Source organism: Molossus molossus, unplaced genomic scaffold (genome assembly GCF_014108415.1).
Source record: "Molossus molossus isolate mMolMol1 unplaced genomic scaffold, mMolMol1.p scaffold_m16_p_10, whole genome shotgun sequence".
NCBI lineage: Eukaryota > Metazoa > Chordata > Mammalia > Chiroptera > Molossidae > Molossus > Molossus molossus.
In genome coordinates this window covers 20,940,810-20,968,211 of record NW_023425345.1, presented here as the reverse complement: position 1 = coordinate 20,968,211, position 27,402 = coordinate 20,940,810, and the positions used below count along the sequence as shown (strand labels likewise).

General features: G+C 53.4%; 3 protein-coding genes across 15 annotated transcripts in view; 1 reads left to right on the top strand and 2 right to left on the bottom strand.

Moving 5' to 3' along the window:
- Positions 1 to 226: 226 nt before the first annotated feature.
- On the top strand, positions 227 to 15,371 carry IFFO1 (intermediate filament family orphan 1). 7 transcript variants are annotated; one of them, XM_036252270.1, is made up of 10 exons: positions 227 to 1,049; positions 5,314 to 5,374; positions 5,518 to 5,613; positions 6,407 to 6,547; positions 6,853 to 6,861; positions 7,483 to 7,640; positions 7,758 to 7,878; positions 8,160 to 8,255; positions 12,723 to 12,853; positions 14,033 to 14,141. In XM_036252270.1, the coding sequence occupies exons 1-10, from the start codon at positions 265 to 267 to the stop codon at positions 14,139 to 14,141; spliced, it is 1,707 nt and encodes a 568-aa protein (XP_036108163.1). In that variant the 5' UTR covers positions 227 to 264. The 7 variants fall into 7 exon arrangements, with proteins under 7 accessions (XP_036108163.1, XP_036108162.1, XP_036108160.1 ...); XM_036252269.1 differs by having other exon boundaries at positions 258 to 1,049; positions 7,459 to 7,640; positions 14,037 to 15,371; XM_036252267.1 differs by having other exon boundaries at positions 258 to 1,049; positions 7,459 to 7,640; positions 14,033 to 15,371.
- Positions 15,372 to 16,267: 896 nt separating this feature from the next.
- GAPDH (glyceraldehyde-3-phosphate dehydrogenase) lies at positions 16,268 to 20,474 on the bottom strand. 2 transcript variants are annotated; one of them, XM_036251379.1, is made up of 12 exons: positions 20,384 to 20,474; positions 20,118 to 20,158; positions 18,351 to 18,450; positions 18,162 to 18,268; positions 17,958 to 18,048; positions 17,714 to 17,829; positions 17,546 to 17,627; positions 17,160 to 17,311; positions 17,001 to 17,079; positions 16,815 to 16,898; positions 16,632 to 16,729; positions 16,268 to 16,527 (listed from the first exon to the last, which is right to left on the bottom strand). In XM_036251379.1, the coding sequence occupies exons 2-12, from the start codon at positions 20,138 to 20,140 to the stop codon at positions 16,458 to 16,460; spliced, it is 1,002 nt and encodes a 333-aa protein (XP_036107272.1). In that variant the 5' UTR covers positions 20,141 to 20,158; positions 20,384 to 20,474; the 3' UTR covers positions 16,268 to 16,457. The 2 variants fall into 2 exon arrangements, with proteins under 2 accessions (XP_036107272.1, XP_036107271.1); XM_036251378.1 differs by having other exon boundaries at positions 20,118 to 20,161; positions 20,384 to 20,458.
- Positions 20,475 to 23,097: 2,623 nt separating this feature from the next.
- NCAPD2 (non-SMC condensin I complex subunit D2) overlaps positions 23,098 to 27,402 on the bottom strand; it is a 28,896-nt gene continuing 24,591 nt past the window's right edge. The window contains exons 17-26 of one of the 6 annotated variants that reach the window (XM_036251687.1): positions 27,256 to 27,367; positions 27,057 to 27,180; positions 26,820 to 26,975; positions 26,269 to 26,446; positions 26,091 to 26,185; positions 24,939 to 25,019; positions 24,627 to 24,810; positions 23,823 to 23,949; positions 23,561 to 23,716; positions 23,098 to 23,325 (exon numbers count right to left, since the gene is read on the bottom strand). In XM_036251687.1, coding sequence (XP_036107580.1) covers positions 23,240 to 23,325; positions 23,561 to 23,716; positions 23,823 to 23,949; positions 24,627 to 24,810; positions 24,939 to 25,019; positions 26,091 to 26,185; positions 26,269 to 26,446; positions 26,820 to 26,975; positions 27,057 to 27,180; positions 27,256 to 27,367 — 1,299 coding nt within the window. In that variant the 3' untranslated portion in view covers positions 23,098 to 23,239. Of the gene's footprint in view, positions 23,326 to 23,560; positions 23,717 to 23,822; positions 23,950 to 24,626; positions 24,811 to 24,938; positions 25,020 to 26,090; positions 26,186 to 26,268; positions 26,447 to 26,819; positions 26,976 to 27,056; positions 27,181 to 27,255; positions 27,368 to 27,402 lie in introns of those variants that run through there. The other 5 variants (XM_036251686.1, XM_036251685.1, XM_036251684.1 and 2 more) reach the window with 5 other exon arrangements.

Below are 27,402 nucleotides of genomic sequence, written 5' to 3'. Positions count from 1 at the left end.
GAGTCTGGTCTACTCAGAAGGGCTGGCTTTGGCTCTGTTTAGCCCAGGGTTCCGCCTCAGACCCGGAAAAGTCCAGGATACAGCTTCAAGTTGAGCCTTTCATTGGCTTTCTCTGTGCCCTCCCCCGCCCCCCTGACCTCTGCCCCTTTCATCGAGCTGTTTGATTGGTTGTCCTGCGTCCTCCGGGCGCTTCATTGGTTCTTCTCCCTCGCCCTGCATCCCTGATCCTGCACCGGTCTCCATCTCCCAGCAGAAGGCGCAGCCATGAATCCGTTATTCGGCCCCAACCTCTTCCTCCTGCAGCAGGAGCAGCAAGGCCTGGGCGGGCCGCTGGGGGACCCTCTGGGAGGTGACCACTTCGCTGGGGGTGGGGACGTGTCCCCATCGCCGCTGGCCCCTCCCGGCCCTGCTCCTAACTCGCTGCCTGGGCCGGGTCCGGCGCCCCCCGCCGCCATGGCCCTCCGCAACGACCTGGGCTCCAACATCAATGTGCTCAAGACCCTGAACCTTCGCTTCCGCTGCTTCCTGGCCAAAGTGCACGAGCTGGAGCGCCGCAACCGACTGCTGGAGAAGCAGCTGCAGCAGGCGCTGGAGGAGGGTAAGCAAGGCCGGCGGGGCCTGGTTCGCCGCGACCAGGCCGTGCAGACAGGCTTCATCAGCCCCATCCGGCCCCTGGGGCTGCACTTGGGCTCCCGGCCGGCTGCCGTCTGCACCCCGTCTGCGCGGGTGCTGCTCTCGCCCGCGCGCTCGCCAGCCGGCTCCCTCGCACCCTCCGCCGCCTGCCACTCGTCACCCTCCACCTCTACCTCCACCTCCACCTCCGCTGCTTTCTCCTCGTCGGCCCGCTTCATGCCCGGCACCATCTGGTCCTTCTCTCACGCCCGCCGGCTCGGACCGGGACTGGAGCCCATGATGGTGCAGGGGCCTGGCCTGTCGTGGGTGCACCCCGACGGGGTGGGCGTTCAGATCGACACCATCACCCCCGAGATTCGCGCCCTCTACAACGTGCTGGCCAAAGTGAAGCGCGAGCGGGACGAGTACAAGCGGAGGTAGGGATAGGGCCTGGGATGGTGGGAACATGGCTTAGTGTCCTGCCACACGCAGGGCAGGATGAGGTGTGGAGAGGAGGGCAGCCGGGGCCCAAGAATCAGGGAGGGCCAAAATAAGAGTAAAGTTCCTGCTGTGTAAGGAGGAGCGCAGAAGTGGATAGATGGAACTGGATCCCGGAAGACTGGACCCACAGAAAATGCAGAAGTCAGACTCGTGACAAGGAGACTGGGAGTGGAACACTGTGGGTTTTCATAGTTTTCTCCTGGCTGGTCTTTCTGTCTCATCTAGGCTGCAGTGTTTGGATGACAGTGTGGGGTTGTGTCAGGTGTGAAAGAGACAAGGATATGAGAAGTCACATCTGGTGTACGGCTGATCCTCACCAGTCTCAGCCCTCTGGTAGTTTTGTGATACAAGCTCCACATACAGATCAGAAGTAAGAGGCAAAAAAGGTGCAGGTTTAGTTGGGGAATCTAAGTGAAATTAGAAGGGAGGTGTGAGGGAGGGCGGCTCCTGCAGTGGGTGATCCTACCCTGCCTAGAGCTTCCCGAAGCGGTGTTGTGATGAAGTTGGGTATCTGCTCTGGTTTCACACGGGAGGCTCTGGGGACTGCAGAGCCTTGCTTGGAGTAGGTAAAAAACTTGGGGAAAGAAAGAGTAAAGGTAATTCCTTAGGGAACGGGGAAGGGACTAGTAGTTGTTGTAGGGCTAGTGGAAGACGGGGAATCTGAAAGTGCAAAGAGCCAAGGGTGGAGGCTTTGTGAACAGAGCCAGCAGAGGAGCTGAGTAGGAGAAAGTTGGGAATTGGGACACACTGTGAGTATAAGGATGCTGGGGGCAGGCCCAGTACATTCTGAGGATGAAGATTTGACTTTTGGCTGGGACCTGGCAGGGTAGCACAAAAGGCCAGGTGTAGGGGTGCGATGCCAGAGTGTTGGCTGTATACCAAGGGGATTCCTTAGAAGGTTGATAAGCAGGCTGTAGACTGTGCCTGATGCCATCCGTGGTCAAAAAGGATGACAGAGGAAGTTTTGGTTTGGGGGCCTACAGGTTTAACCTTTAATTAGCTACTCTGACCCCTTGTGGGCAGGCCTGGGAATTACCCTTGTAGCTTAGTGTAGCTGGAATTTGTCTGGGGGGATTGGCTGAATGTTCTGGGAAGTTACCCCAGGGTCTGGGGATGACCTTCAGGGATCTGTAACCTGCCAGAGTCTAACCGATCACAGATCAGCATGTTTTCTGAGGCTGAGTTTTGTCCTCATAGTGGCTTCCTTAGTTGTAGTCCATGTTACGAGTGTCTTTGGGAATCCCTTTATCCTAAAATCATCATTCAGATGCCACCCAGACCCAGCCTGCTTTTGCAGCAGCCCCAGCCCAGGCCGGAGTTCATTAACACAGTTAGCAGTGGGACATGGACAGTTTTGAAATACACCCATAACCACAGCAACAACTGCTGTTCTTAGGGCCATTTAAAAAAAAAAAAAAGAAAGAGTGTTTGTCCTTGGTTCAGCTGTCCAGGGCAGCAAAGAGTTACTCTTTGGGGACTGATGAGCTCATCACTCTGCAGCATGCTGCTGTGCAGAGGGCCCCACAGCTAGAGTTGTATGGTACGTGACATTGGCAGTTACTCATTCTTCCACCCCAGATCCCCTGCCCTCATTCTGTTCTCTTTATAGCAACACTGTAGCTCCTGTCTGTAGCCTGGAAAGCCTGGGCATAGCTTGAACACTAAACAGGGAAGGAGCTGAGGCCTCCTGGGTTCTATTTTCAGTTCCCCTTCCTTGTGTGACTTTGGGTGGTTCTCTTCCCTGGCTTCAGTCTTTCCAGTACAGGAATAGCCCCTGCTTCTTCACTTCACTCAAGGATACTGTTTATTTGGAAGAGAGGTGGTTGGTACATGTAGAATACACAGAAATTGCTCAATCCTCCATGTTAGGGGAACCTCCTAAATGAGACCAGATTTGAATGGAGGTCAACAAGAACCTCTGTGTGGAAAAGTCTGACTGGAGTGCGAATAGAATTCTAGTGAGCTTCCCGATGATTTCTTTTCAGAGTTTTTTACCCTGTAAGATTTTATTAATGTTAATCCTTACATAACTTCCTTACTTAAGTTTCTACCTGAATTTGTTTTATTTTTTTAATTTTTTTTTTATCCTCACCAGAGGATATTTTTCCATTTTTTGTACAGATAGAGTAGGGGGGAGAGAGAGGAGGGGAGAGAGAGAGAGAAACATCGACGTAAAGGGACACATCGAGTGGCTGCCACCCGCACGACCAACCAGGGCCGGGGACAAACTGCAACCGAAGTACGTGCCCTTAGCGGGAACCGAACCCGGGTCTCTCCGGACTGCAGGCCGACGCTCTAACCGCTGAGCCAAACTGGCCAGGGCTCTACCTGAATTTGTTGAGTTCACTGTCAAACAATGCTTTCTACCCTAACCCTGATGCATCGTGTCCAGGGTTATTGTTCCCTTGTCAGTCTTGCCTTCTTCCTCCAGGGACTCGAAGGTACCACATCCCAAGCCTTCGTGTTGTAGATGAAGAAAACAAGGCCAGGAGAGATAAGGATCTTGTATAAGAAAATATATAACTCAATGCTACTGGGGCCCGTCACACCCTGCCTGTCTGAATGAGAAGCCAGAGCAAAAGGGAGAAGGATGTGGGCAGCAGGGAAGCGGGGGCAGGGAACCAAGAAGGCTGGGCACTGGGCTGCCTGATGAGCCGACAGGGTGGTGGCCTGGCTGGCTGCCTCCTCCCTGCCCAACTGGGAGGGGCAGCCTTGGTGATGTAGAGGAGTTATTCTTAGGAATACTGCAGTGCAGATGTGAGAGAGGAACGGGAGAGCCAGGAGAGACCAGACTGGAGGGAGAGCCAGGGAAAAGTGCAGAGGGTGAGGTGGGAAAAAAGGTGGAGAGAAGGGGAAGAAAGGATTGAATCCCGTGTCTGCAGAATATGTTTTCTTGGGTTTTCATTTTCTTGCTGTCCTCGTTGCTACTTCTTAACCACCTTTCTTCTTTTTAAAAAAAAATTTTTTTCTTTCTTTATTTTTAGAGAGAGGAAGGGAAAGGGAGAGAGAGAGAGAACATCGATTGGCTGCCTCCTGCATGCCCCCCACTGGGGGTTTGTCCCACAACCAGGGCATGTGTCCTGACCGGGAATCGAACCTGCGACCTCTTGGTGCATGGGTTGATGCTCAACCACTGAGCCACACCAGCCGGGCTTAACCACCTTTCTTATACTAAAGTTTTTGTCTTGGTGCAGTTTCCCTCCTTTCTCAGACTGGAAGAAGCCTTTCCAGTAAGTGATAAGAAGTGATAGGCTATATAAGTGAGGTCTGAGAAGTTCCACTATTCCAGCCAACCTTGTAGGGTACAATGTTGCCCCCGCCACTAGCCTTCCATCTCTGCGATGTAACAGACCGTGCACTGGCTTACCATGGACTACCCTGTGTGAGAAGCCTAGTCCTGGGACAGAGACCCTGCCTGTGGCTGGGAGTGTGTGTTAGCCCACTGGTGGTCTTAGTCTCCAGATTCTGCATCCCAGGAGATGCCACCTCTGGTTCTCATCCACTGATTCACGAGACACTTTTCATGCTCCAAGTTCCCTTTTGTTCTGGGTTTGGGTGCTTAGTAGGCCCAGGCTCCTGCTTTCCACTGTCACCTCTCTCCGGCTCCCTTATCGGGGACTCTGGATGGGCAGTTTCTAGAGCTTATGGGGATGGGCTTTGAGTGTCTCCTCCCAGCTCTTGGACAACTCTATTGATGCCGTGTGTGTCCTGCAGCTACTTTTACAGGGTTAATGGTACCACGCGAGGCAGGGCAGCAGGCTAGAAGAGCTCTGTTCTGGTGCAGGCAGGAGGCGGGAGCCTGGATCTGTGCCGCTGAAGGTGGGAGACTGGGCAGGTGGGCCTGGTGGTCTGGTGTGGGCAGGATGTGGGGGATGAGGCCAGCCAGACAGTTGGTTGGGCTGGGGCCTGAATGGGATGGTCACGGTGAAGGACCAGAGCAACTGCAGTTTCTCTTAAATATAATCAGTGCGTGGCCTGGAGGTTCCGGGAAGGCAGCTGGTGTGCCCGGCACTGCCAGGAAGCATGGAGCCGCCCGACAGCTGCAGCTGGCCACCTCCTGGCCGGCCAGACATTCCTGTCCACAGCTCCTTCCTATCTAGGGAACCAGACCCAGGGGCTGAGGCCTGAGCCAGACAGGTGGGCAACAGGCAGCATAGGACTCTGCACCTATGCTCTTTGCCTTCTTCCCATGTCTGCCAGGTGGGAAGAGGAGTACACAGTGCGGATACAGCTGCAAGAGCGAGTGAATGAACTGCAGGAGGTGAGGGTGCCCCACTGCCTGGGCTTCCCTCCGTCCTCCCCTGTTGCCCCCCGGCCCTGGAGCTGGCTCCTTGTTCCTCCTTGTCTTGACCTTCCTCCCACACTGGCAGTGCCCCTAACCTCAGGTTTTCTGCTTGGCTGTAGGAGGCCCAGGAGGCTGACGCCTGCCAGGAGGAGCTGGCGATGAAGGTGGAGCAGCTGAAAGCTGAGCTAGTGGTCTTCAAAGGGCTTATGAGCAATGTGAGTGCTGCCGGCGTCCCCCTCACACTCGTCCCCTGCGGGCTGATCCCTAGGCGCCTGCACCCAGGCTGAGCAGGCCTTGCTAGGTGTGGCCTGTTGGTTTCCTGTCCCACACCCCTCCCCCACTTCACTGTCCTTCCGTTTTTTCCTTTGTCACCCCTACTTCAGGAGGGACAGAAGGAACAAAGTCTTGTGTTGGGGAGGCAGCACACCTCCATCATCACTGGAGCTTGCTCAGCAGTTAGTTAGGGACACAGATCCGGGCTCCGCCCCTTGCCAGCAGGGTGGCCTTGGTCGGATTCCTTAACCACTCTGCCTTTGTGTCCTCGTGGAGAAGGGGGTAATGAAGTCGTGTGCTTTGCGGAATGATTATGAAGATCGGAACACCCTGAGGATGGTGCTGGCAATACCTAGTACTAAAGAAGCGTTAGCTGTGTTATCCTGATCACACTGTGTTCTCCACTCTTGTAACTCCCAGTAGTCTCTATTTTCCTCTGGGAACATAAGTTCCAAGAGGGACCCTCCACATGTCCCCGGCTCTGGGCCATACCCTTCAGGGGCTCCCCATCTGGCTAGGGAGCCAGTTGCATGAGCAGCCTGCGTACGAGCTGTGTGCTATTGGGGGGCACCCAGAAGGGACGTGACACATGCTGCTCACAGGAGTTGGCCACGGCTTCCGGAGGAGGCGATGGTGACCTGTGGCCAGAAGGATGAGGAGGATCTTGCCAGGGCCTCTTGGCCCTTGTGTGGAGTGCGGGGTGCCTCCTCACTGTTCCCCTTGTTCCCTGGACAGAACCTGACAGAGCTGGACACGAAGATCCAGGAGAAGGCCATGAAGGTAGACATGGACATCTGCCGCCGTATCGACATCACCGCCAAACTCTGCGATGTGGCTCAGCAGCGCAACTGTGAAGACATGATCCAGATGTTCCAGGTGAGGGCCGAGGGCAGGCGTTGGCTGGCCCCCAGCCGCACCTCCCCATGCCTCAGGGGAGGGTTGGGCAGGGGAAGAAGGGAAGAGGCTTCCGTCATTGCTGGCCTGGAGTCAGGCCCCATCCTCCTTCTCGGGGTACTCCTCCTGGCGCCAAGGGGCCTCGAGTGGGACTAGTGGGGGGGCCAGGAGCAGCCTCTGAAGAGAAATTTTGGAAGCTGTCTCTAATCCATCTCTCCCCTCCCTCCCTCTCTCTGTCTCCTTCCTCTCCTCTCTCCTCCTCTCATCTTCTCTGGCTTTCTCCACAGAAGAAACTGGTTAGTTTTGCTCTCACGCAAGCTTATTAATGTCCCATTCCCTGTTTCTAAACCACCCAGGCCTTGGCCGTCGGTTCTGACCCACTGGGCTTTCAGCACAGATTTCTCCCCTCCTTTCTAGTTTCCCTGCTCTTTCCCCCTTTTTTCTCTCTTTCCTTCTCCGCTTCATTCTTTGTATCCCCTCTCCTCTGGCTCTCCAGATCTGGATATGCGACTTAGGTTCTCCTTTGTGAACACTGTGTCCTCCTCCTCCTTGCAACCTAAATCTTTCTTTTTTGTTCAGTTAATCTCTTTAGAAAGACCTTTTTTTTTAGGGGGAAAAAAATCCTCGTGAGCCATTGTGCACATCTTAACGTGGTCACGACAAGCCATTTCTCCCCTCACCTCACTGCTCTGTCTCTGTTTCTTCTTTCTATGTCCTCTCGGTCTGCAGCCCTGTGCCCATCTGTGTCTGTCTGCCTGTCCCGTGGTGTAACTGGTGTTCTGCTCCTGTGGTTGTAACTGTGTCTTCTCTCTCTGTCCGCCCCACCCTCTGCTGGTCCCTGCTTCTCCTCCCTCCCGCCCTTGCTCCTCATGCACCCGGCCTCGGCTCTGTAGTCTCTGCACTTGTCTCCCATTAAGGTCCCATCCATGGGGGGGCGGAAGCGGGAGCGCAAGGCTGCCACCGAGGAGGACACCTCCCTGTCGGAGAGTGACGGGCCCCGCCAGCCCGATGGGGATGAGGAGGAGAGCACAGCCCTCAGCATCAACGAGGAGATGCAGCGTATGCTCAACCAGCTGTGAGTCCCGCAGGCCCACCCTCAGCAGCCCCCCCAAGAGGCCGGAGCTCCCCCACCAGTCCCCTCCACCAGGAGGAAGACTGCCCCCCCCTTGACACACAGGCTCCCTGTCTCTAGGAGGGAGTATGATTTTGAGGACGACTGTGACAGCCTGACTTGGGAGGAGACTGAGGAGACCCTGCTGCTTTGGGAGGATTTCTCAGGCTATGCCATGGCAGCTGCAGAGGCCCAGGGAGAGGTAACCACCCCTCCCAGCCTCGGGGCCCCCCAGTTCTGCCTCTCCAGCTTGCTGCCCAGTCTCTCCCCACCCTCCCTGCCTCCCTTCTCTCTTCACTGTTTTCCCTCTGTGGCCATCATCCTTTCCTTGCTTCTCCCCTTCTTCTTTATCCTTTTTTTTTGTCTTTGTCTGGTGCCTTTAACCTGACTGTGTATCTCTCTCTCCCCCTCCTTGGCCCTGTGGACTGTCCCCTTCCCATCCCTCCCCTTCGCCCCCACCCCTTGCTTTCCTTTCTACTCCAGCAGCAGGAAGACAGTTTGGAGAAAGTGATTAAAGATACCGAGTCCCTGTTCAAAACCCGGGAGAAAGAATATCAGGAAACCATCGACCAGATAGAGGTAAGGATGTGAGTGGAAGCCGGGAGCACAGGTTCCCCGTGGGTGGTGAGCAGGCTGCAGTGGAGGGGTCCCATCCTGTGGACCCCAGACACCAGGCCTTTCCCTTTCCTTTGAGGGGGAGGAGGAGTCCCCCAGCTGTTGTACCTCTGGTGGCTTCTTAAGATCTCAGGCTCTGGAGGGAGGCAGACAGAGGCGGGTTCAGTTCTCAGCTCTGTCGCTTAGTTACTACTCAACAAGCTTTTTATTCTCCCTGAGCCTGTTTCTTTATTTGTAAAATGGGAATCTTAATAATACCTCCCTCATAGAGTTGTTTGAAGATGAAATGAAATAATACACCCTTGGTGCTTACTGAGCAATGCTGTCTCAGTAAGCGTCCCTTATGGTAGTTGATATCATCATCATCATCATCATTGTCAGTGCTGGAGTAGAATCCACTCAGAGGTGGACTTGGACTTTGCTGCTTCTTCAGCTCAGCCTTTGTCCTAATGGAGGACTCTCTATTCTTATTTCCTAGCCTTGAGGAACTTTCTAGAGATGGCAAGTGGAGCTGGTGCTTTAACTCAAACTCTAGGCCGTCAGAGGTTTCAGGAAGGATTGGTAGCACCCCGGGTGGAGGGAACTGTGGTGGGGAAGGTTGGAGGTGATTCCTGTTGCCCTCCTGCCCGGTGTGAGGCGGACCTTTTCTGAGCACTCTGACTGGGGGTGCGGCAGGCAGACTCCTGTAATTCCCAACCTCTCTTCAAGCCCGTGTGGCATATTTACGCTCTTACCACTCCCTCACGTCAAATGGCCCTGCTTCTCTAAGCAGAACCTGCTTTGTTTTTTGCCCAGGCAGACAAATGCTAAGTGTTTTGTTTGTTTTTCATCCTCACCTGAGGTTATGCTTATTGACTTTTAGAGAGAGAGGAAAGGAGGGGGGGAGAGAGGGGGGGGGAGGGAGAGAAACATACTTCGATGTGAGAGAGAAACATCCTTCGGTTGCCTCCCGTACGCTCCCTGACCAGGGTTCGAATGCGAAACCTAGGGATGTGCCCTGACCGGGAATCGAACCCACAACCTTTTGGTGCATGGGATGATGCTACAACCAGCTGAGCCACCTGGCCAGGGCCAAATGCTAAGTTTCACAGGCACAGCCCGATCTGTGCTCCCAGCTGAGGAGTTGGGGAGGAGAACTGTCTTCACTTTCCCATTTACTCCGTCTCACATCGCCTGCCCTCTGCCGCCACTCCTGACTTTTCCCTCCCTTGGTGAATGTGGATTTAAGGTGAGCTGGTTTCTGTACCTTCAGCTGAGCAGTGGTCTGGGCTGCATCTCTGCCTGCTTCTTCCCCTGGGCCAGAGGGGCTTAGTTTACACGATGTGAAAAGAAAATCCTAAATAGAAACATGCTTTTGACGATGTTTTTACGTCCTTTGATTCCTCTTCTCTCCCGGCAGAATGGCATGAAGGGACTGTTAGGAGAGCTGGCCTGGCGGCTTTGTTTGCCGTGTTGCTCCTGGAAATCCATCTGGGCCACCCAAGGTCCCTTGACCTTTGTGACCTTTGATGTCTCAGGCTCCTGAGATGGAGACAAGGACTGTGTCCCGTTATTGGATGGTCAAACCAAGGAAGGCCCAGGGTGGAGGCTGGGAAAGAGTTCTTGCTCCGTAGCTCCTTTCCTCTCTCCGTATGTTCCCAGCCTTAGCTCACCCCCTGCTGACCCTGGAGCCTGGAGTCTCCGTGTAGGTTGTTGTGGATTGATCGCTCTTAATGTGTGCTCATCTCCGCTGGAGTCGTGTGCATTACGGGGGACATACAAACGTGTAGAGACAGTCCTAGCCTTGTATTGTCCTAGAATATATATTGGTGACAGAATATTCAGGGTGGGCAAAAGTAGGTTTACAGTTATTAATATGAGAAACAGAATTATTTTATTCTTATTTATTAATTGTATTGTTTTCTATACAAACAACTGTAAACCTACTTTTGCCCACCCCTGCATTTTGTGATAGAATATATTCTTCCTTGTCCTGCTGAGTGATGGGCTTCAGGGCCCAGCCCCCACTCCGACTCTCCTGAAGGGGGGAATTGGGGGCATAGGTGGCAGCTGATCTGAACAAGAGCTGGTGGCATCATTGCCCATCCTGCTTCTCTGGCTCGCGGCTGTGGGACCCCAGCTGGAACCCCAGCTCTGGAGCCAAGGCTGCTGCTGCAGCCACACCCACCCGCCACCCTTGCATCCCAGTCACAGTCCTGACCGTCTCTTTCTCCTGGCCTTAGACCCACTTCTCTCTCCGCGTCCCCGTCCTCTGTCCAGTTCACATCGGGTACGGTGGTTTCCTCTGTGCAGGTCAGATTATTCACGGCCAGTTTCCTACCCTTTCTCTTTGCTCTTAGGTGGTCGAGCAAGTCGCCTCCAAGCGGTTTCATTCTGCCTTCGCTGCTGTCCGTTGTACCCAAAACAAAGAGAGGCAGCAGATTGTCTCTGGCCAGGGTCTTTTTTTTTTTTCAATCTTCACCTGAGGATAATTGTATTCCATTTATCTTTAGATAGACTGAGAGAGAGCGAGAGACAGACAGACATCAACATAAGAGAGACACATCGACTGGCTGCCTCCCACACGACCCCAACCAGAGCCGGGGACCGAACCACAACTGAGCTACATGCCCTTGGCTGGAATCGAACCCACGACTCTCTGGTCCGCGGGCCGACGCTCTAACCACTGAGCCAAACCGGCCAGGGCGCTGGCCAGGATCTTTACCCCCTGCACCACCTCTCGGCTATGCCTCAAAGCCTGTGGCGCAGAATCAGGCTCTGGGAGGGAGACCATTTTTCCTTGACTCCAAGGCCCACATTTTTTCACATGTGACATTTCTTAAATTGGGATACACCTTATAACCAGTGGGACATTCAGTATGACAGCAGGTCTTTCTGTTAGTCTCTGAACTGGCTTACAAGTAACAAAGTCAAAATGGCCCTGGCCAGGTAGCTCAGTTGGTTAGAGCAATGTTCCGATACGCCAAGGTCGTGGGTTCAATCTTTGGTTAGGGCACATATAAGAAGCAACCAGTGAATGCATAATTAAGTGGAATAACAAATCGATGTTTCTCTCTCTTTCTCACTCTCCTTCCTCTCTCTAAAATCAATAGAAAAGAAAAAATAGTTCCCTGGGTGGGTAGCTCAGCTGGTTGGAGGGTCATTTTGTGCACCAAAAGGTTGCAGGTTCAATCCCTGGTTGGGGCACATACCAAAGGCAACTGCTTGATGTTTCTTTCTCACCTCAATGTTTCTCTCCCCTTTCCTGTCTCTAAAATCAATAAAATAAAGAACAAAACCAAACAGCCCTGACCAGTTTGGCTCAGCGGTTAGAGCATCGGCCCGCAGACCGAGACCCCTGGGGTTCAGTTCCTTCTACGGGCATGTACCTCAGTTGCAGTTTGTACCCGGCCCCGGTTGGGGTTGTGTGGGTGGCAACTACTCGATGTGTCTCTCTCATCGATGTTTCTCTCTCTCTCTTCCTCTCTCCCTCTGCTCTATCCAAAGATAAATGCAAAAATGTCCTCGGGTTAGGATAAAAAAAAGGACCAAACAAAACAAAAAACCATTCTCAGGTGAGGATGAAAATAAATAAGTAAATATAAAAAATAGAAAATGAAGTAATGAGGAAATGGGTGGTAAGAGAATTGAGCCCTTTCAACAGTGCAGACAGTTGTCCTCCTTTAGGCCATGGGTCTTGTAGATACTTCACAAAGTCGACAGTTTATTCCCCCCCCAGGTATCTGGCATGCACGCAGGGACATGAATAAAGCCGTAGCCAGCCCTTCCAGGAGTTCCTGCTTTAGCGAGGGGCACAGACTGGAGGAAACATTTTCCAGGGGGTGAGGGGATGAGCCAGGCTGTGCAGGAACCCCAGGCAGGGAGCGAGGCTGTCCACAGTGTTCCCTGTTCTCAGGGACTTCTGGCTTCTCCCTCCTGCTGTGCACGAACGTTCCTTTCCTCTTTGCTCCCACCCGTCTGTTGGAGGAATGCAGGCCTGGGGCAGACAGCCTTGCATTCTTCTGCAGGCAAAGATTGCCCGGAACACTGGGAGGGATAGTATATTGTGTGCCTTACGCCTTGATCTGATTTATTTTTATTTTTTAAAATATTTTTTCTTTATTTATTTTAGAGAGAGAGGAAGGGAGAGGGAGAGAGAGATAGAAACATTGATGAGAGAGAACATCGATTGGCCGCCTCCTTCATGCTCCCCACTGGGCATCAGGCCCACAACCTGGGCATGTGCCCTGACTGGGAATCGAACCGGTGACCTCTTGGTGTGTGGGTTGACACTCAACCAGTGAGCCACACCAGCCGGGCATCTGATTTATTTTTTAAATTTGAGCCCTCAGCTATGCTGCCTGGGCCCCCCGCCCAGCGGTGTGCTCACCTCCTGGGGGTTGGGAGCAGGGTCACTGCTGCCCTGACAGCCCCGCCCCGCCCCTGCCACAGCTGGAGCTGGCCACGGCCAAGAACGACATGAACCGGCACCTGCATGAGTACATGGAGATGTGCAGCATGAAGCGGGGCCTGGACGTGCAGATGGAGACCTGCCGCCGGCTCATCACCCAGTCTGGGGACCGGTAAGGGCCTCCCCTGGAGGGAAGGGCACTGCCACCTTCCTCTGCTCCTCCTCCCAGGCCACACGCAGGGAGGGAGCGCTAGACCAGAGCCCCTTGGAGGCAGGCCCTCAAAGCCCTCGACAGTGACTATCACATCTATTATTATTATTTTTTAATCCTCACCCGAGGATATTTTCTCAAATATTTTCAGATAGAGTGGGAGGGGAGAGAGAGAGAGAGAGAGAGAGAGAGAGAGGGAGAGAGAAACATCAATGTGAGAGGGACACATTAGCTGGTTGCCTTCTGCATGACCCCAACCAGGGCTGGGGACAAACCACAACTGAGGTATGTGCCCTTGGCTGGAATCGAACTCGGGAAGTCATTGGTCCACAGGCTGATGCTCTGCTGCTGAGCCAAACTGGCCAGGACTGACTGTCACATCTAGATGTGGGGCTTATTGGAGGTCACCTAGTATGTGTGGCCCAGTTGGATGTCCATCCGTGGCTGGGCAGCAGAAACCTCCCAATGCCGCCAACTCTGATGGTTCCCCAGGTGAGAGGCGGCTAAAAACTACCACGATCAGAAGGGGTGTGGGGACAGTTTTTTTTTTTTTTCATTTATCTTTAGATAGAGTGGGAGGGAGAGAAGGAAGAAGAGAGAAATAGCAATGTGAGAGAGACACATCAACTGGTCACCACCCACACGACGCCAGCCGGAGCTAGGGACAGTCGAGGCACGTGACCTTACCGGGACCCGAACCCGGCACTCTCTGGTCCGCAGGCCAACGCTCTAACCACTGAGCCAAATCGGCCAGGGCGACAGGTTTTTATCTGAAGTAAGGGCTATGGTTTGTGCATTTGACCATGTAAGTAACTGCAAGAAAAAAGTAAATTAAGAAAAAATCACAGAGGTACTACAGACACAAAGCTGGGCCCTCCAGTCAGTGCTCTCGGGCTCAGGTGGCATCTCTTTACTTCAGAGATTTCTGAACTCAAGTCCTCAAGATGAAGACGGGACCTTCCACCTCAGCGGTTTGGGATGGGGCGGTTTCCTCGCTTCTCCCCTCCTCACTCCCTTGGCCAGCACCCACCCTCACTCCGGGTTTCTCCTGCACTTGCCAAAGATGTCATTTGCCTGCTTGCCGCCAGCCTCATCAGGACCCTGCCGGCCCCAAGGTGACAACTGGTGTTTTTTTTCTAGAAAGTCTCCTGCATTCACTGCGGTCCCGCTTAGCGACCCGCCGCCGCCGCCGCCAAGTGAGCCTGAGGACTCCGATCGCGATATCTCATCTGATAGCTCCATGAGATAGGGACCTGCCTCGGTCCCACCCTGGTGGGGACGCACCTTGCACCTCTGCAGAGTGGGGGGTTCACAGGAGGGGAACTTTATTTGTCCCGCTGTATGAAGCCTGGCCCCTGGAGACAGGGCTGCTCCCCCCTCGGGCTTCCTTCCTTCCTTGGTCCTTGGCCTCTCCAGGGTTCTAGGGTGTCTGGGGCAAGGCTTGGCCTGCCCTTCCCAGGCGACTCCTACCACAGCTGGGACTCTCCGGACTTCATGCGTGAGTGTCTGCTACTCCCTATCTTGAAAATGCTGCCAGTGCGACTGTGGCCCCGAAACTTCTCCATTGATAAGGAATGTGATTGTCAGACCCTCCTCCCACCCTGTGGCCTACAGCCAGCTCATGTCTGTGATTCTGTACTGGTGCTAACTGGCCCAGGCACTGGTATGATGTGGGTCAGGCTGGACATCCGGTGGCTTGTGCAGCGCAAGCCGAGGGGGAGGGTCCCTTCCATGTTGCAGGTGGAGGAAACAGGACTGGGCAGGGTGCTGTCCTCCCTCTGTTGTCCAAGTGTCCCAGGCCCCTGCCTGTGGACAGTAGGATGTGGCTGTGACCCCTCCCTCATGGAAATGCCATACATTGAAGGGGTCTCAGTGCCCCTTGTCTAGGTGTCTTCTGGGTCACTGGGTACAGTGTCGTGGAAGGAGATTGGAAGCTTTATCTCCCAGTCACCACTGACAGAAAAAGGTGAAGCTACTTATGTGTGTGCACATGGGTGCGTGCATGTGCTTAGGTTCCGTTTCTGCAAGTCTCAGCTGAAGACGTGCCTCCTCCGTGTCTGTCATACACCGAGACCAACAGGCGAAGATGTCCGAGCTTGGAAAGGCTTGGAGAAACTGGGGAGACGCGCTTGAGACCTCAGAACTGCCTGGGGGAGGCTGTGCGGAACGGACATTTGAATGGAATCTTGATTGAGAATGAAACCGGAGAGTTATTTATTGAATGCTTTGTGTCACTGCTTGAAGCACTGTCTGGTTCTAGTCCTGTGAGGTTGCACTGGTTTCATCCCCGCTTTATAAACATCAGGTGCAAAGTGCGGCACGGGAACTTAGAGTAACTTGTCCTAAGAAGCCTTGTGCAGGACCAGCGACTCAACCCAGGTATTTGGCCTGTGCCACTGACCCGTGTGCCTCACCCACACCTCCCCTCATTTTCTAGAGTGATTGGTGTGTACTGCGTATTGGCTGAGGTTCAAGTGCTTATACAGCCGACCTAGTTGGGCTTGGTCTAGAGCAGTGGTTTTCAACCTGTGGGTCATGATCCCTTCGGGGGTCGAACGACCCTTTCACAGGGGTCGCCTAATACTTAACAGTAGCAAAATTACAGTTATGAAGTAGCAACAAAAATAATTTTGTGGTTGGGGGTCACACATGAGGAACTGTATTAAAGGTCACGGCGTTAGGAAGGTTGAGAACCACTGGCTAGAGTATGCTGAGAAAGGGCCTGGCCCTCTGAGTGGCCACACCGGACACAGCCCCTGGAGGCCCTGGAGGGGAAACAGCCAGAGAACAGATGCCCTGCACATGCAGTGCGGGCACACACCTTGTAAGGGATGCTTTCAAAAACAAGTTTTCACTGACTTTTTAGAGGGAGAGAGAGAAACATCAATTGGCTGCCTCCTGCATGCCACCCCCTACTTGGGATTGGGCCCGAAACCTCGTGTGCCCTGAGAATCGAACTGGGACCTGTCAGTCCATGGGAGGACGCTCAATCCATTGTCACACTGGCTGGGCGGGATGTGTTTTTTTAAAAAATGTTTTTATTGATTTTAGAGCAGGGAAAGGGAGAGAAATATCCTGGCTGCCTCCTGCATGCCCCCTACCGGGGATTGAACCCACAACCTGGGCATGTGCCTGGACCAGGAATTGAACTGGTGACCTTTTGGTGCATGGGACAATGCTCAATCGAGCCACACCAACCAGGGCTGTAAGGGATGTTTCTGGGTGACGTCAGCTCTAATGTACCAGAGGCTATGGATGCCTGGTTGGGGGAAGCGCGTCCTTTGCTACTCCCAACAAGAGCTGTTTCACCCTAGTACCATCCCAACTTCTTCCTCCTCCATCCTAGACCCCAAAATCGGATAAAGCAGAGTTGGTTGGGTACAGTGAACTTTATTGATGGTACATGACAAAGTAGGGCTCCCTAAGCCCCTCCCCTTCAGGGGGTGTGGGATGGAAACTCGAGGTCAGGAGATCTCAGTGTGTTGAGGGATCAGTTTGGGACAAGGACTCCCCAGCAGCCGAGGGCCTCTCTTCTCCTCGCTGGGGTTGGTGGTCCAGGGGGCTCTTACTCCTTAGAGGCCATGTGGACCATGAGGTCCACCACCCTGTTGCTGTAGCCGAATTCATTGTCATACCTGAAAGGGGATGAGTAGTTAAGGATTATTTTTCCGAGCCATCCACCAGAGGGCACTAGCCCCATAATCGGATTTTAAATGTTCCCCCAACCCCAGCCACATACCAGGAAACAAGCTTGACAAAGTGGTCGTTGAGGGCAATGCCAGCCCCAGCATCGAAGGTGGAGGAGTGGGTGTCACTGTTGAAGTCACAGGAGACAACCTGAGGAAAGGAGAGGGCCAAGTGTGGGAACCCAGTCTAGCCCTGCAGGGCTGTGTGGATACCAAGTTCCCTGTCCTATCAGTACCTGGTCCTCAGTGTAGCCCAGGATGCCCTTGAGGGGGCCCTCTGATGCCTGCTTCACTACCTTCTTGATATCATCGTATTTGGCCTAACAAGGTGAAAAACAATATGGTTATTCAAGTTCCAACATGTCACCATTGTATCTGAGACAGGCCCCCAGCCCACCACAACTGCTCCAACCTATACTTACAGCTTTCTCCAGGCGGCAGGTCAGATCCACAACAGACACATTGGGGGTGGGGACACGGAAGGCCATGCCAGTTAGCTTCCTGTAGACGTGAGTGGGGTCAGTACCAGCTCCTGGTTCCCCCCATCCCCATGTTCAGAAAAACAGCAAAAAAAGCCTCACCCGTTCAGCTCAGGGATGACCTTGCCCACAGCCTTGGCAGCGCCGGTAGAAGCAGGGATGATGTTCTGGGCAGCTCCTCGGCCATCACGCCACAGCTTCCCAGAGGGGCCATCCACGGTCTTCTGGGTGGCAGTGATGGCGTGGACCGTGGTCTGAAAACACGCAGAACAGAGTGAAGGCCCTACACAGTGCTCATCACCCACCCTTCAACCTCCCCCCTCACCTTGAGAAGAAATAAAGGGATACAGTGACCGTAGCCAATCCTCAGGAACCCAAATTCTCCATAGCCACCCCCCCCAGCCCAGGGCTATGTTACAAGGAGGGAGGAGGGACCAATCCTGGGTGAGAAATGAATGTGCTGTGGTCACTTTCTCCATCACTCTTACCATGAGTCCTTCCACGATGCCAAAGTTGTCATGGATGACCTTGGCCAGGGGGGCCAAGCAGTTGGTGGTGCAGGAGGCATTGCTGAAAAGAGGGAGGCAGGTCAGGGCAAACATGTCCCTCTTCTAACAGTAGCACTGTCCAACCACTTCTCCCTCTGCCATGCTCACCTGACAATCTTGAGGGAGTTGTCATACTTGTCATGGTTCACGCCCATCACAAACATGGGGGCATCAGCAGAAGGGGCAGAGATGATGACCCTCTTGGCTCCACCCTTCAAGTGAGCCTGCAGCAAAGGGGACATTCCAGATCCCAGCCTCTACCTTTTCTGGTCTCAGGCAGCGTCTCCCAGTCTTCTTGGTATACTAAGTCCCAGGGTCAACTCCCCTCATCCGTAGCCTCCCTGCCACTCACCCCAGCCTTCTCCATGGTAGTGAAGACACCGGTGGACTCCACAACATACTCAGCACCAGCATCACCCCATTTGATGTTGGCGGGATCTCGCCTACAAGGGAAAACAGGACAAAGTTCAGGGAAATGAGTACCATGTATCCACAGTGGTCACCCCATCCTAGTACATCCCCCAAAGCAAATTTCTTCCTGTTCTTCCACACTTACTCCTGAAAGATGGAGATGGATTTTCCATTGATGACAAGCTTCCCGTTCTCAGCCTTGACTGTGCCTTTGAACTTGCCATGAGTAGAATCATACTGGAACATGTAGACCTGAAGGGACAAGGGAGGGCATCAAGGGACTGCACATCAGCCAGCCTCTACTTCTCACACCAGCTATACAGGCAACACTCACCATGTAGTTGAGGTCAATAAAGGGATCATTGATGGCGACAATATCTACTTTGCCAGAGTTAAAAGCAGCCCTGGTGACCAGGCGCCCAATACGGCCAAATCTGAGGGACAGAAGAGGCAAGAAGGCATGAGGAGGAAACTGAGAATTCTCCTGGGTGTGTGAGTAGCCCATGGCCCACTCCCCTTTCAGAGGGAAGATAGCAAGCACTTTCCTATCACCAGAAATTTCCAAAAGGTCTAATTTATTTTCCTCTAGCAATCCTGCCAGGCCACCCTGATTTAACAGCATGGCCACAAAGTGAAGATCCCTATCCTGTCCAAGAGGTGGTTAGGGGACTTGCCCAAGCCCCCAGTCCTCTGAAATCTTACAAGTGACAGTCTGGGCAGACGCCATGCATCCCCCCGCCCTGGGAATGCTTGTTCCTCCTATCTCGCCTGGCTTCAGGCCACATCCACTAGGGAGCAAAGAGACCTGTACACTCAGCACCACCAAGCTCAAAGGGCAGGAGTAAAGGTTAGAAGTTAACCGGACAGGAGAGCCCACCTCTTCTCCAAATCCCTCCTACAAAAGGAAAGGCAATGGAGGAAATGAGCTGTTTTTAAACACCTAACAATTAGGCTGTAATTGCTAAGCTACCTGTCCTTCCTAGCTCTTTTGCAGAAACCAGGTACAGGAGCAACAGATGTGTATGTATGGGGAAGGAGGTGAGAGCAGAAGCCAGGTCCCCAGCTGCAGAAAGGTCAAGTGCTATATTTAACCCCAGATTTGGGTAGAGTCAGGATCTGGTTTCTGAAAGATGGAACAGGGAGAAGGGCAAGGTTCCCAAAGCTCCCAAGGCTCCGGACACCCAATCCTCCCAGTGACCTTTACAGCCTGGTCTTTAGGGCTGGGTGAGCTCTAGGCATGGATGCAAAGAGTTTCGAGGGGATCTGGAGTGGAGAGGGGCTGCTGCTAGAGGAGCCATTTTATGGTGGAAAATTTCTAACTACCATGACTCAGCTCCTCTAGCGTGGTGCTGAGCCACAGCGACCATACCTCCCGTAAAAAGAAAAAAAGTCATAAAAGGACCCCATAAAACCACATTTTTGATTCATCTGAGAATCAGCTAGGAAAAGCATCCTCTCCGAGGGGGAATCTGGCTGGCACGCTAAGGATGGCTTAGGGTGAAGACGGTCCGAGTTCGAGGTCCAGCTCTTTGCAGAGCTGCACCGGGAAAGCCTTGCCTCACCAGGTTGACCGGATCAAGGCGACTCCACCCCAGAGGCAGGAGGAGGGTTAGTCATAGCCAAGCAAGGGGAAGGTTTCCTAACGGTGGTTCATTCATTTCCTTCCCAGTTGCAACATGGCGGCTGGGTTACCGCAAAGGAGCTCCGGGGCTGCGCGCGCGCCGCTGTGCCTCCTGCGCCCCCCGGCTGCGCGGCCAGGTGGGGGCAAAAGAGGCTGGGGGCGGTGTTCCTCCCCGGCACGTGACGCCGCAGGGCGCGAAAGGAAAGAAAGAAGGCCCAGCGGGGAGGTTAAGGGAAATGGTCCAAAGCCAGAATTGAGGACTCTCCTGCGTACCTGGAGGGGATGGCTCTGGGCGACTAGTCCCCGGAGTTACAAGAGGTGCAACAGCTAGCTGGGAGTGGGGGACAAGAGGCCCGCCCTCTGAGGTCGGAGCTCCGACCTTGAGTTCTCCTTGGGGGGGGGGGGCGCGACCATCCCCCCCACGTTCCCCAGCGCTTGCAGAGGCCCGGGCAGGGCAAGACCTGCCGAGCCCCAACTCACCCGTTCACTCCGACCTTCACCATCGTGTCTCAGGGCTGAGGCTGCTGGAAGGGAAGGTGAGCATCAGGGCGCGGGGCTCGAGAGCGGTTCTCTCCTCTCTTCCCCTCCCCCCTCCTCCGGCCACCATCCTTTCCCGGCGCCTCCGCACGTCCCCCTGCCATTGCACTGCCGCGCCCACCTCGCCGACCTCGCCCCGGCCCCGGCCCCTCTGGAATGTCCCCGAGCTCCTCTAGGCGCCAGCCTGCCATTACTCTTTTTTTTTTTACCTGGCACTGCGCAGGAAGACGCGGCTGTCTGACGAATTGGAGGAGCAGAGAGCGCCGGGGGGTGGTGCAGGGGCAATTTATAGAAACCAGGCGGGGCGGGGGCGGGGGCGACGCAGGCCGCCTCCTGTCCGCTCGCCCAGTCCCAGCCCAAGGGCGCGGAGGCCTGAGCTACGTGCGCCCGTAAATCCTCAAATAGCCGGGCCCCTCTTTTTCTTTTGGACCGGCCTGGTTCTTCGAATGTGCACGCCCCGCGGATGTGCGCTAGGGACGGAGGGGGAGGGGGCTGAGAGTGGCCCTAGGGAGGAGGTGATTGGTGGTGCTGCGGTGGACGTGCCTGTGAGCATGCCAGAGACGGTGGACTCGAGGATGGGGGCCCTCCTGAGAACTGAGGACGTCCAGGAGCTAGGGGCGTTAATGTTCAGCACGGACGAAACGGGTGGATTGGAGTAGGAGGGATAGGGACTGGAGCCTTGGAGCTGGAGCCCGGGGCGGCTGGTGACTGCACGCTGCCACCCCGTCCCCTTTCTTGCAAAGGCGGTGAGGCGGGAAGGCTGAGGAACTTCTCGAAGTTCTTCGGTAGTGACACAGGAACAGCCGAGGAAAAGGCCCGGGAAGGGCCAATACGCCTCCTGCGGGGCCCTTCTTAGCCCCCCTCCCCCCTACTCATCCCCTGGCCCCGGGCCTCTCTGGGCCGGGGGCCTGAGCTGGACACTGGGCAGCGGGGCCTGGAACGGAAGGAGGTTGAAGGGGAGGTATCTTCGCTGAAGGTCACGCTGTCCCGCAGCTCGGGCAGCCGGGAGACCTGATAATTGAGGTAGACAAACCGGACCCTGTATTTACCAGCGGCTCTCCCCCAAGCCTGGCCCGGGCCCCAGAGGTAGGATGGGACCATTGTTGGGGGCCTCCCACAAAGTTGCTTCTGGGAAACTTGAGAACTGTGCCGCCCAGGCTGGGAGACAATGCCCCTTTCACCCCCTCCAGCCCAGGGCAGAGCGGGACGTGAGGGCGGAAGTCCCTCCCCGTCCTGGGACGTGCCGGCCAGCCCGGGAGCCAGGGCTCCCCTTCTCTGACTGTGCCCAGGAGATATTGGGGGCAGGGTGAGGAGTCCAGAAAAGGAAAAGATTGGAAGGCCGTGGGCACCTGGTGGGATAGGCCCCCAGCCCCTTCCCACATGTAAGGTAGGGAAAGGGAGCCCTGTGGGCCAATAGGCTGTGCCGGGTTTGGGAGCTGAAGATGGAGGGCTGGTTCTGAGCACTTGAAAGGGAGAGTTTAGAAGGGGGTGGGATGAAATGGACATTACCCAACAGCGGGTATGGGGGGACAGGGATCTGGGGCCCCTTTGCTGGCCCAGCATAACCTGACACCAGCCCCCTTTTCTAGCTAAAAGCTTGTAGCTAAGTTTAGCTGGTGGTAACCTTTGCTTAAAAGGCAGAGAGCATGCTGTCCAGCACCCCAGATTCCAGCCCGTCCCTTCCCTTCCTGGGATTGCCCTCCCTCCTTCGCATCCCAAGCCAAGGCTCTGTCTGTGCCAGGCAGCATCTGCCTGGTTGGTGCCCAGGGTTTCCACAAACAGCAAGGGCAGGGCCAGAGTGCACCTAATGTTAAGAGGAGGTGGGAAGCCCCAGGCTACACAGTTGGCTGGAGAGGTGGAGGAGATGCAGCTGCTCCTGTTCCACTCCTGCTCAGGCTCTGCCAGGATCATTAACCCCTCCCCTGACAAGGGCTTTAGGACCCACCACGCTCCTGCAGCACCCTCTGCCTCATGCTTGTCATTTTTCATCACTATTCTCTGTCAAGAAAACCAGAGAGCTCAGTGCCTCAGTGCCCACTGAGGTAGTCCACTGTTGTCATGACAGCAAAGACACCAGCGTCGTCATGATAGGCTCGCTGCTTCCATTCCCTGGTGACTCAGCAGAAAAGACTTGGGGGTGTGTGGAAGGGGTGACAGGCTTCAGGTGGCTGCACACTAGCAGCACCTGCACCTGAGAGGCTGACTTCCTGCAGCCCCTGTAACATGGGAGGAGTCCCTGGTAGACAGACACTGTTTCCAGAGTTTGTCTAGAGCTGGAGGGGATCATGACCTGACCTTCCATCACCAGGCTAGTCACCTTTCTTTAGAGATAGGATTAGAAAGTACAAGTGGGGGTGGAGCTAGTACACAGAGGAAGCCAGCCTTTGGTCTACAGCAGGGCTTTTCAAGCTCAGCACTATTGATCGACACTTGGGAGTGAATAATTCTTTGTTGTGAGGTCTGTCCTGTACATTGTAGGGTATTTAGCAACATCCCTGGCCTCTGGCCACTAGATGCTGGTAGCACCCCTCCCCTCTAGGTTGTGACAGCAAAAAAGGTCTCCACACACTGCCAGATGCCCGCTAGAGGGCAAAAATGCCCTCAGGTTAAGCAGCACAGACCTGGAGACCAGACACTATACACAGTGGTGCAGTCTTGTCTCCTGCGGGTGGGAGGAAGTATGAGGCACTGAGGAGCATGAAATTATCGGATCTTGAGATGAACTCCAATGCTCCTGGGCTCACTCTTTCTGGATCAAATAACTATCTGCTGCCTGCATCTGGGCTAATGTGAAAAATGAGACAAGCCTAAGAAAAATCTCTAAAAGTATATAAAAACATTTATTCATTACAAAACAAGGAGACTGACAAACATGTATTCTAGTGAAAACAGCGCAACTCTGTTCAGTTAGGCTGGTTTAAGAGAAATGTCTTACATTTTGTAAAGATGATTTACATATTAAAAATCCGAGGAGACAGGCAAAGTATTTTACAAGGGGAACGGAATTCAAGGTCACTCCACAAGATACCCTACACAGCAGGGACAGGAACAGGCAAGCCAACCTCTCAGGACCTGTGCCTGCGAGTAGATGCTCGGCGGATGGGGGTGGTTTTCTTCGGAGTCTCATCCTCTGTCATCTCTGCTGAAAGCTCTATTCAAAGAATTAGAGAAACGAGAAAAAGCTGAGTCACAAAGATGGTGAATGATAGATCTGAGAGAACAAATGGGACAGGCCCAGCCACACTGCAGAAATAAAGCCCAAACTGTATAGGGAGTTAGATAACCTGGGGGGGGGGGAGTAGTAGGTGGGGAGAATCTACACGGTAGGACCCCATCAAAACCAGCCCACCCCTCCCCAAGCTGTGCTCCTCCTGGGCCCGCCATACCTTCCTCGCTGGACTCATCACTCGAGAAGACAATTTTGGGTTTCTCTTTCCTAAGTCGATGCTGGGTGTTTGGATTCCGACGGGCAGTGCGGCGGGGCTCAGGTGTGACAAAGTCATTGTCTGAGGCTATAGAAGCCAGATGCTGGTGCCTAGAGACTATAAAAGGCAGAAGCATGAGTCTAAAAGGAAAAAAGAAAAAGAAAACCTCTATCTGAGTGGAGGGCTGGTCTCGTCTCTCCACGCATGGGGCTGCCTCACATACCGGAGGGCTGTTTCTTGGCTGCCGGGGTTTTCTGGCTATCCCCCTGGCCAATCTCAAGTTCTTCTATTGCATCTAATCCTCTTGTGTGGCAGGCCCGAAGCTTCTGCTCAAATTCATCTATTATAGCCTGGAGGGAAAAAGAAATTAAGACCAGGCTTGGAAATAGTTATTTCTTATGATTAAAAAGAATTAAGGCCATGAAAAGACATGGTAAAAGCTTAAATGCATAATAGTAAGTAAAAGCCAATCCGAGAAGGGTATATACTTGATGATTCCAACTATATGACATTCTGGAAAAGGCAAAACTGTGCTAACAGTGATTGCTGCCAGGGGTTGGGGGGAGAAAGGGGTGAATGGGCAGCGCAGAGGGTTTAGGACAGTGAAACTATTCTGTACGACACTATATAACGGCAGGCACAGGTCATTATACATTTGTTCACAACCACAGAATGTATAAGCAACAAGAATCAACTATGGACTTTGGGTGACAATGATGTGTCCATGGAGGTTCAATTGTAACAAATGGGTCACTCTGGTGAGGACTTGGACAATGGGGGAGGCTGTGTGCATGTGTAGGGGCAGAGGACACAGGGGAACTCTATACTTTCCACTCAATTTTGCTTTGATCCTAAAACTACTCTAAAAAAAAGAGAAAAGAATAAACTGGAGGCAGAAAGATCTGGTCTCAGGTCACCCTGGTTCCTTGGTTGCAGTCATGCTGGGAGAAGGAAGGCAGTAATGTGGACCAAGAGCTTCAACACCGCACTGCACGAACTAATGCTGGAACCCAACTGGGCTGCTCACCTTCCCTTCAGGCTTGGCTCCTCGCCGCAGCTTGCCCACAACTGATAAAAAGGCACTGAAGATGGACTCATCTGATAGTTTATCTCCAAAGCATTCAAAATTGTCCAGCATCTTGCGGAGGCCTCGCTCTGTGAGGGGCAGCTGTGACAAACAGTAGGCCAGGTCCCGGTACTGCCGCTCGGTTCTGCAGATGGCAAAGGCTTTGTGAGGAGCATCGAGAGACAGAGGAAGTAAAGGGCAACCCTCAGCCCCAGGATGCTCTTTCCCCTGCAGGACCCCTCTCAGTACAAAGCCTCAAGGAAAGCAGCATACCGGGCTGTGCGGAACCTCTGACACAGCTTCTCCACCAGGCTCTCCGTCTGCTTGTCCTTAGTGATGTAGGAGAGCAGCTGCCTGCAGGGAGGTGGGATGCTGATGTGCCATCGCCTGGGGCAGCTCAGAACCCAATCACCTCCACCAGCTCCTGACCTCCCCCAGCACTAGCCTTAAGAATCTTCTCTGCCATGGCCCCCTGCCTACCTCACTTATTCCTTCTGCCTTTTCTCATACCCCAGAGAAAGGTCCATCCCACTCTCCTGAGGAATTTTCACTGTGAATGGCAATTTGTAACAAAAACAGCTGCCATCTAGTGAATACTATGTGCCTAGTGAATACCATGTCAGAACTCGATCTTACTGACTCTTCTCAAGAACTAAGGGGCACGACACATTATTGGCCTCACTTTATATAGAAGAACAAGGCAAAGAGGTTAAGTTATTGCTGGAGGCCATACAGCTAAAAAGTAGCAGAGCTAGAATTCCAATACAGTCGTGACATCTCGGTGGAGTGCATGTATGGTGGTGGTCCCATAAGATGATAAGGGAGCTGAAAATTCCTACCACCTAGTGATGTCATAGCTGTTGTAACATCGAAGTGCAACAAACTACTCACATGCCTGTGGTGATGCTGGTGTAAACACACCCACCGCTCTGCCAGTCGTATACAGTACGGCACATATAATTAGGTACATACAATTAGGTACGGTGCTTAATACTTGATAATGACAATAAACTTACTGGTTTACCTATCTAGTGTGTTATACTTTTTATCATTATTTTAAAGTGCACTCTATTAAAATAAGTTTGCTGTAAAACAGTATGCTGTTACTGGCAGCAGCCTCATACCTCTCATGTTTACCATGTGTCTGGATTGTATCGTTTTCTCTTGTGTTTGATTTGACCTCGTGGTTTTGCACAGTAACATGCTCTCCAGGCTCACAGCCTAAGAGCAAGGGGCTGTCCCATACAGCCTAGGTGGGTAATGGGCTGTACCATCCAGGTCTCTGTGATGTTTGCACGATGACAAAATTGCCTAACAATGCATTTTCTCAGCCGATATCCCTGTTCAGTGGCACATGACTGTACAGGTTTGTTGGATTGCTAAACTGCTAGGTGAAAAATATGCCCCAAGGCCTAGGGAACCTACTTCATGATGGTGTGAAAAGGCTCTTCCTCCACCCCTCCCTCGGGGTCTGACAGACGGCTGATGATATCTGGAAGGAGGTTATAGATTGCATTGCCCTGTAAGAGAGAATCATGTTAAAGACACAAGGCGATCTACATGTTCCTCACAGCAGACTGTAAGCTGCCTCTCTGCCTCTCACCTTGTGGGAAAGCTCATTGAAGAAGTTCTTGGCCAGGGCAGTGATCTGAGGCACAGGGTCAATGAGCAGCACAGCCATTTCGCTAACCTGTCCTTTCACCTTCACCATGTCCTTTAGGATCAGGTGGGTCATCACCAGCCCCGCTGTTTTCCGCACTTGCTGGGCTGGGTCCCGGAGGCTAGGAATAAAATCTCAAGTCACTGGGACCAAGACCACAGGCTACACCCTGACAAAAGTAGAAAAGGCCCTCAGCAGGAACTAGTACCCCTTTCTTAATGTGCCATTCTGGATGGAAGTAGTTAGAAAGCTATTTCGAGTTGAAAGGTGGGATTGAGGGAAAAAGCCAAGCTTTAGCCAAGGCTTTAGATAGTTAGTGTGTCGGTCCCTTTGGGTCATACCTAGCCAGGGCCTGGACAGGTCAAGTATTAAGCAGATGTTCAAGGGTAATCCTAAAGACTAGGGAAATACAGCTTTAGTGAGTCTCATACTGGCTTAACTAGACCCTTCCAGAGTTGGCAGGGACAGCTAAAGCATTGTGAAGGATCTCTTACCGAGCATACAGATGAGGTGTCCAGGGGTCCACCAGGTTGGGAAAGCGGATGGCCAGATCCCCAGTAGCAATCATGATGTTAGACCGGAGAATGGGGAGTGAGGACTTTTCTAGCATGGTGAACAGAAGACGAAGCTGGGAGTCACAGAAAGTGGCACTAGGGGCAAGGAGAGGATAATCAGGGATATCATACCATCTCCATCCTCCTTGAGAAGGTGGTACCAACTCCAGAGCCTACCTGATCATACAGAACTTGCCAAGGGTAAGTGACGCAGCTACACAGAGCTCTGGGTTACTATAGAGGCCAGGGTTGTTGCAGACTTTAAGCAGAAGTGGAACAAAGGCAGCCAATATCTGTTCGCCTGTTGGAAGAACAATTTTAGGTTTGGGACAGGTTATCTTAGTTAGGGAGGAGGTCACTCAGTCATTCTTCTTACCACATAACAGTTCCATCTCACAGATGCCACGGATTAGTTCTGCCTCTGTGTCATCAGCAGTGGCCCCGACCAGCCCCATCTCTTCCTCCATGGTGGTCTCAGTGCTTACATTCTAGTGGGAAAGAAGCCGGAGATCATGGGCGATCA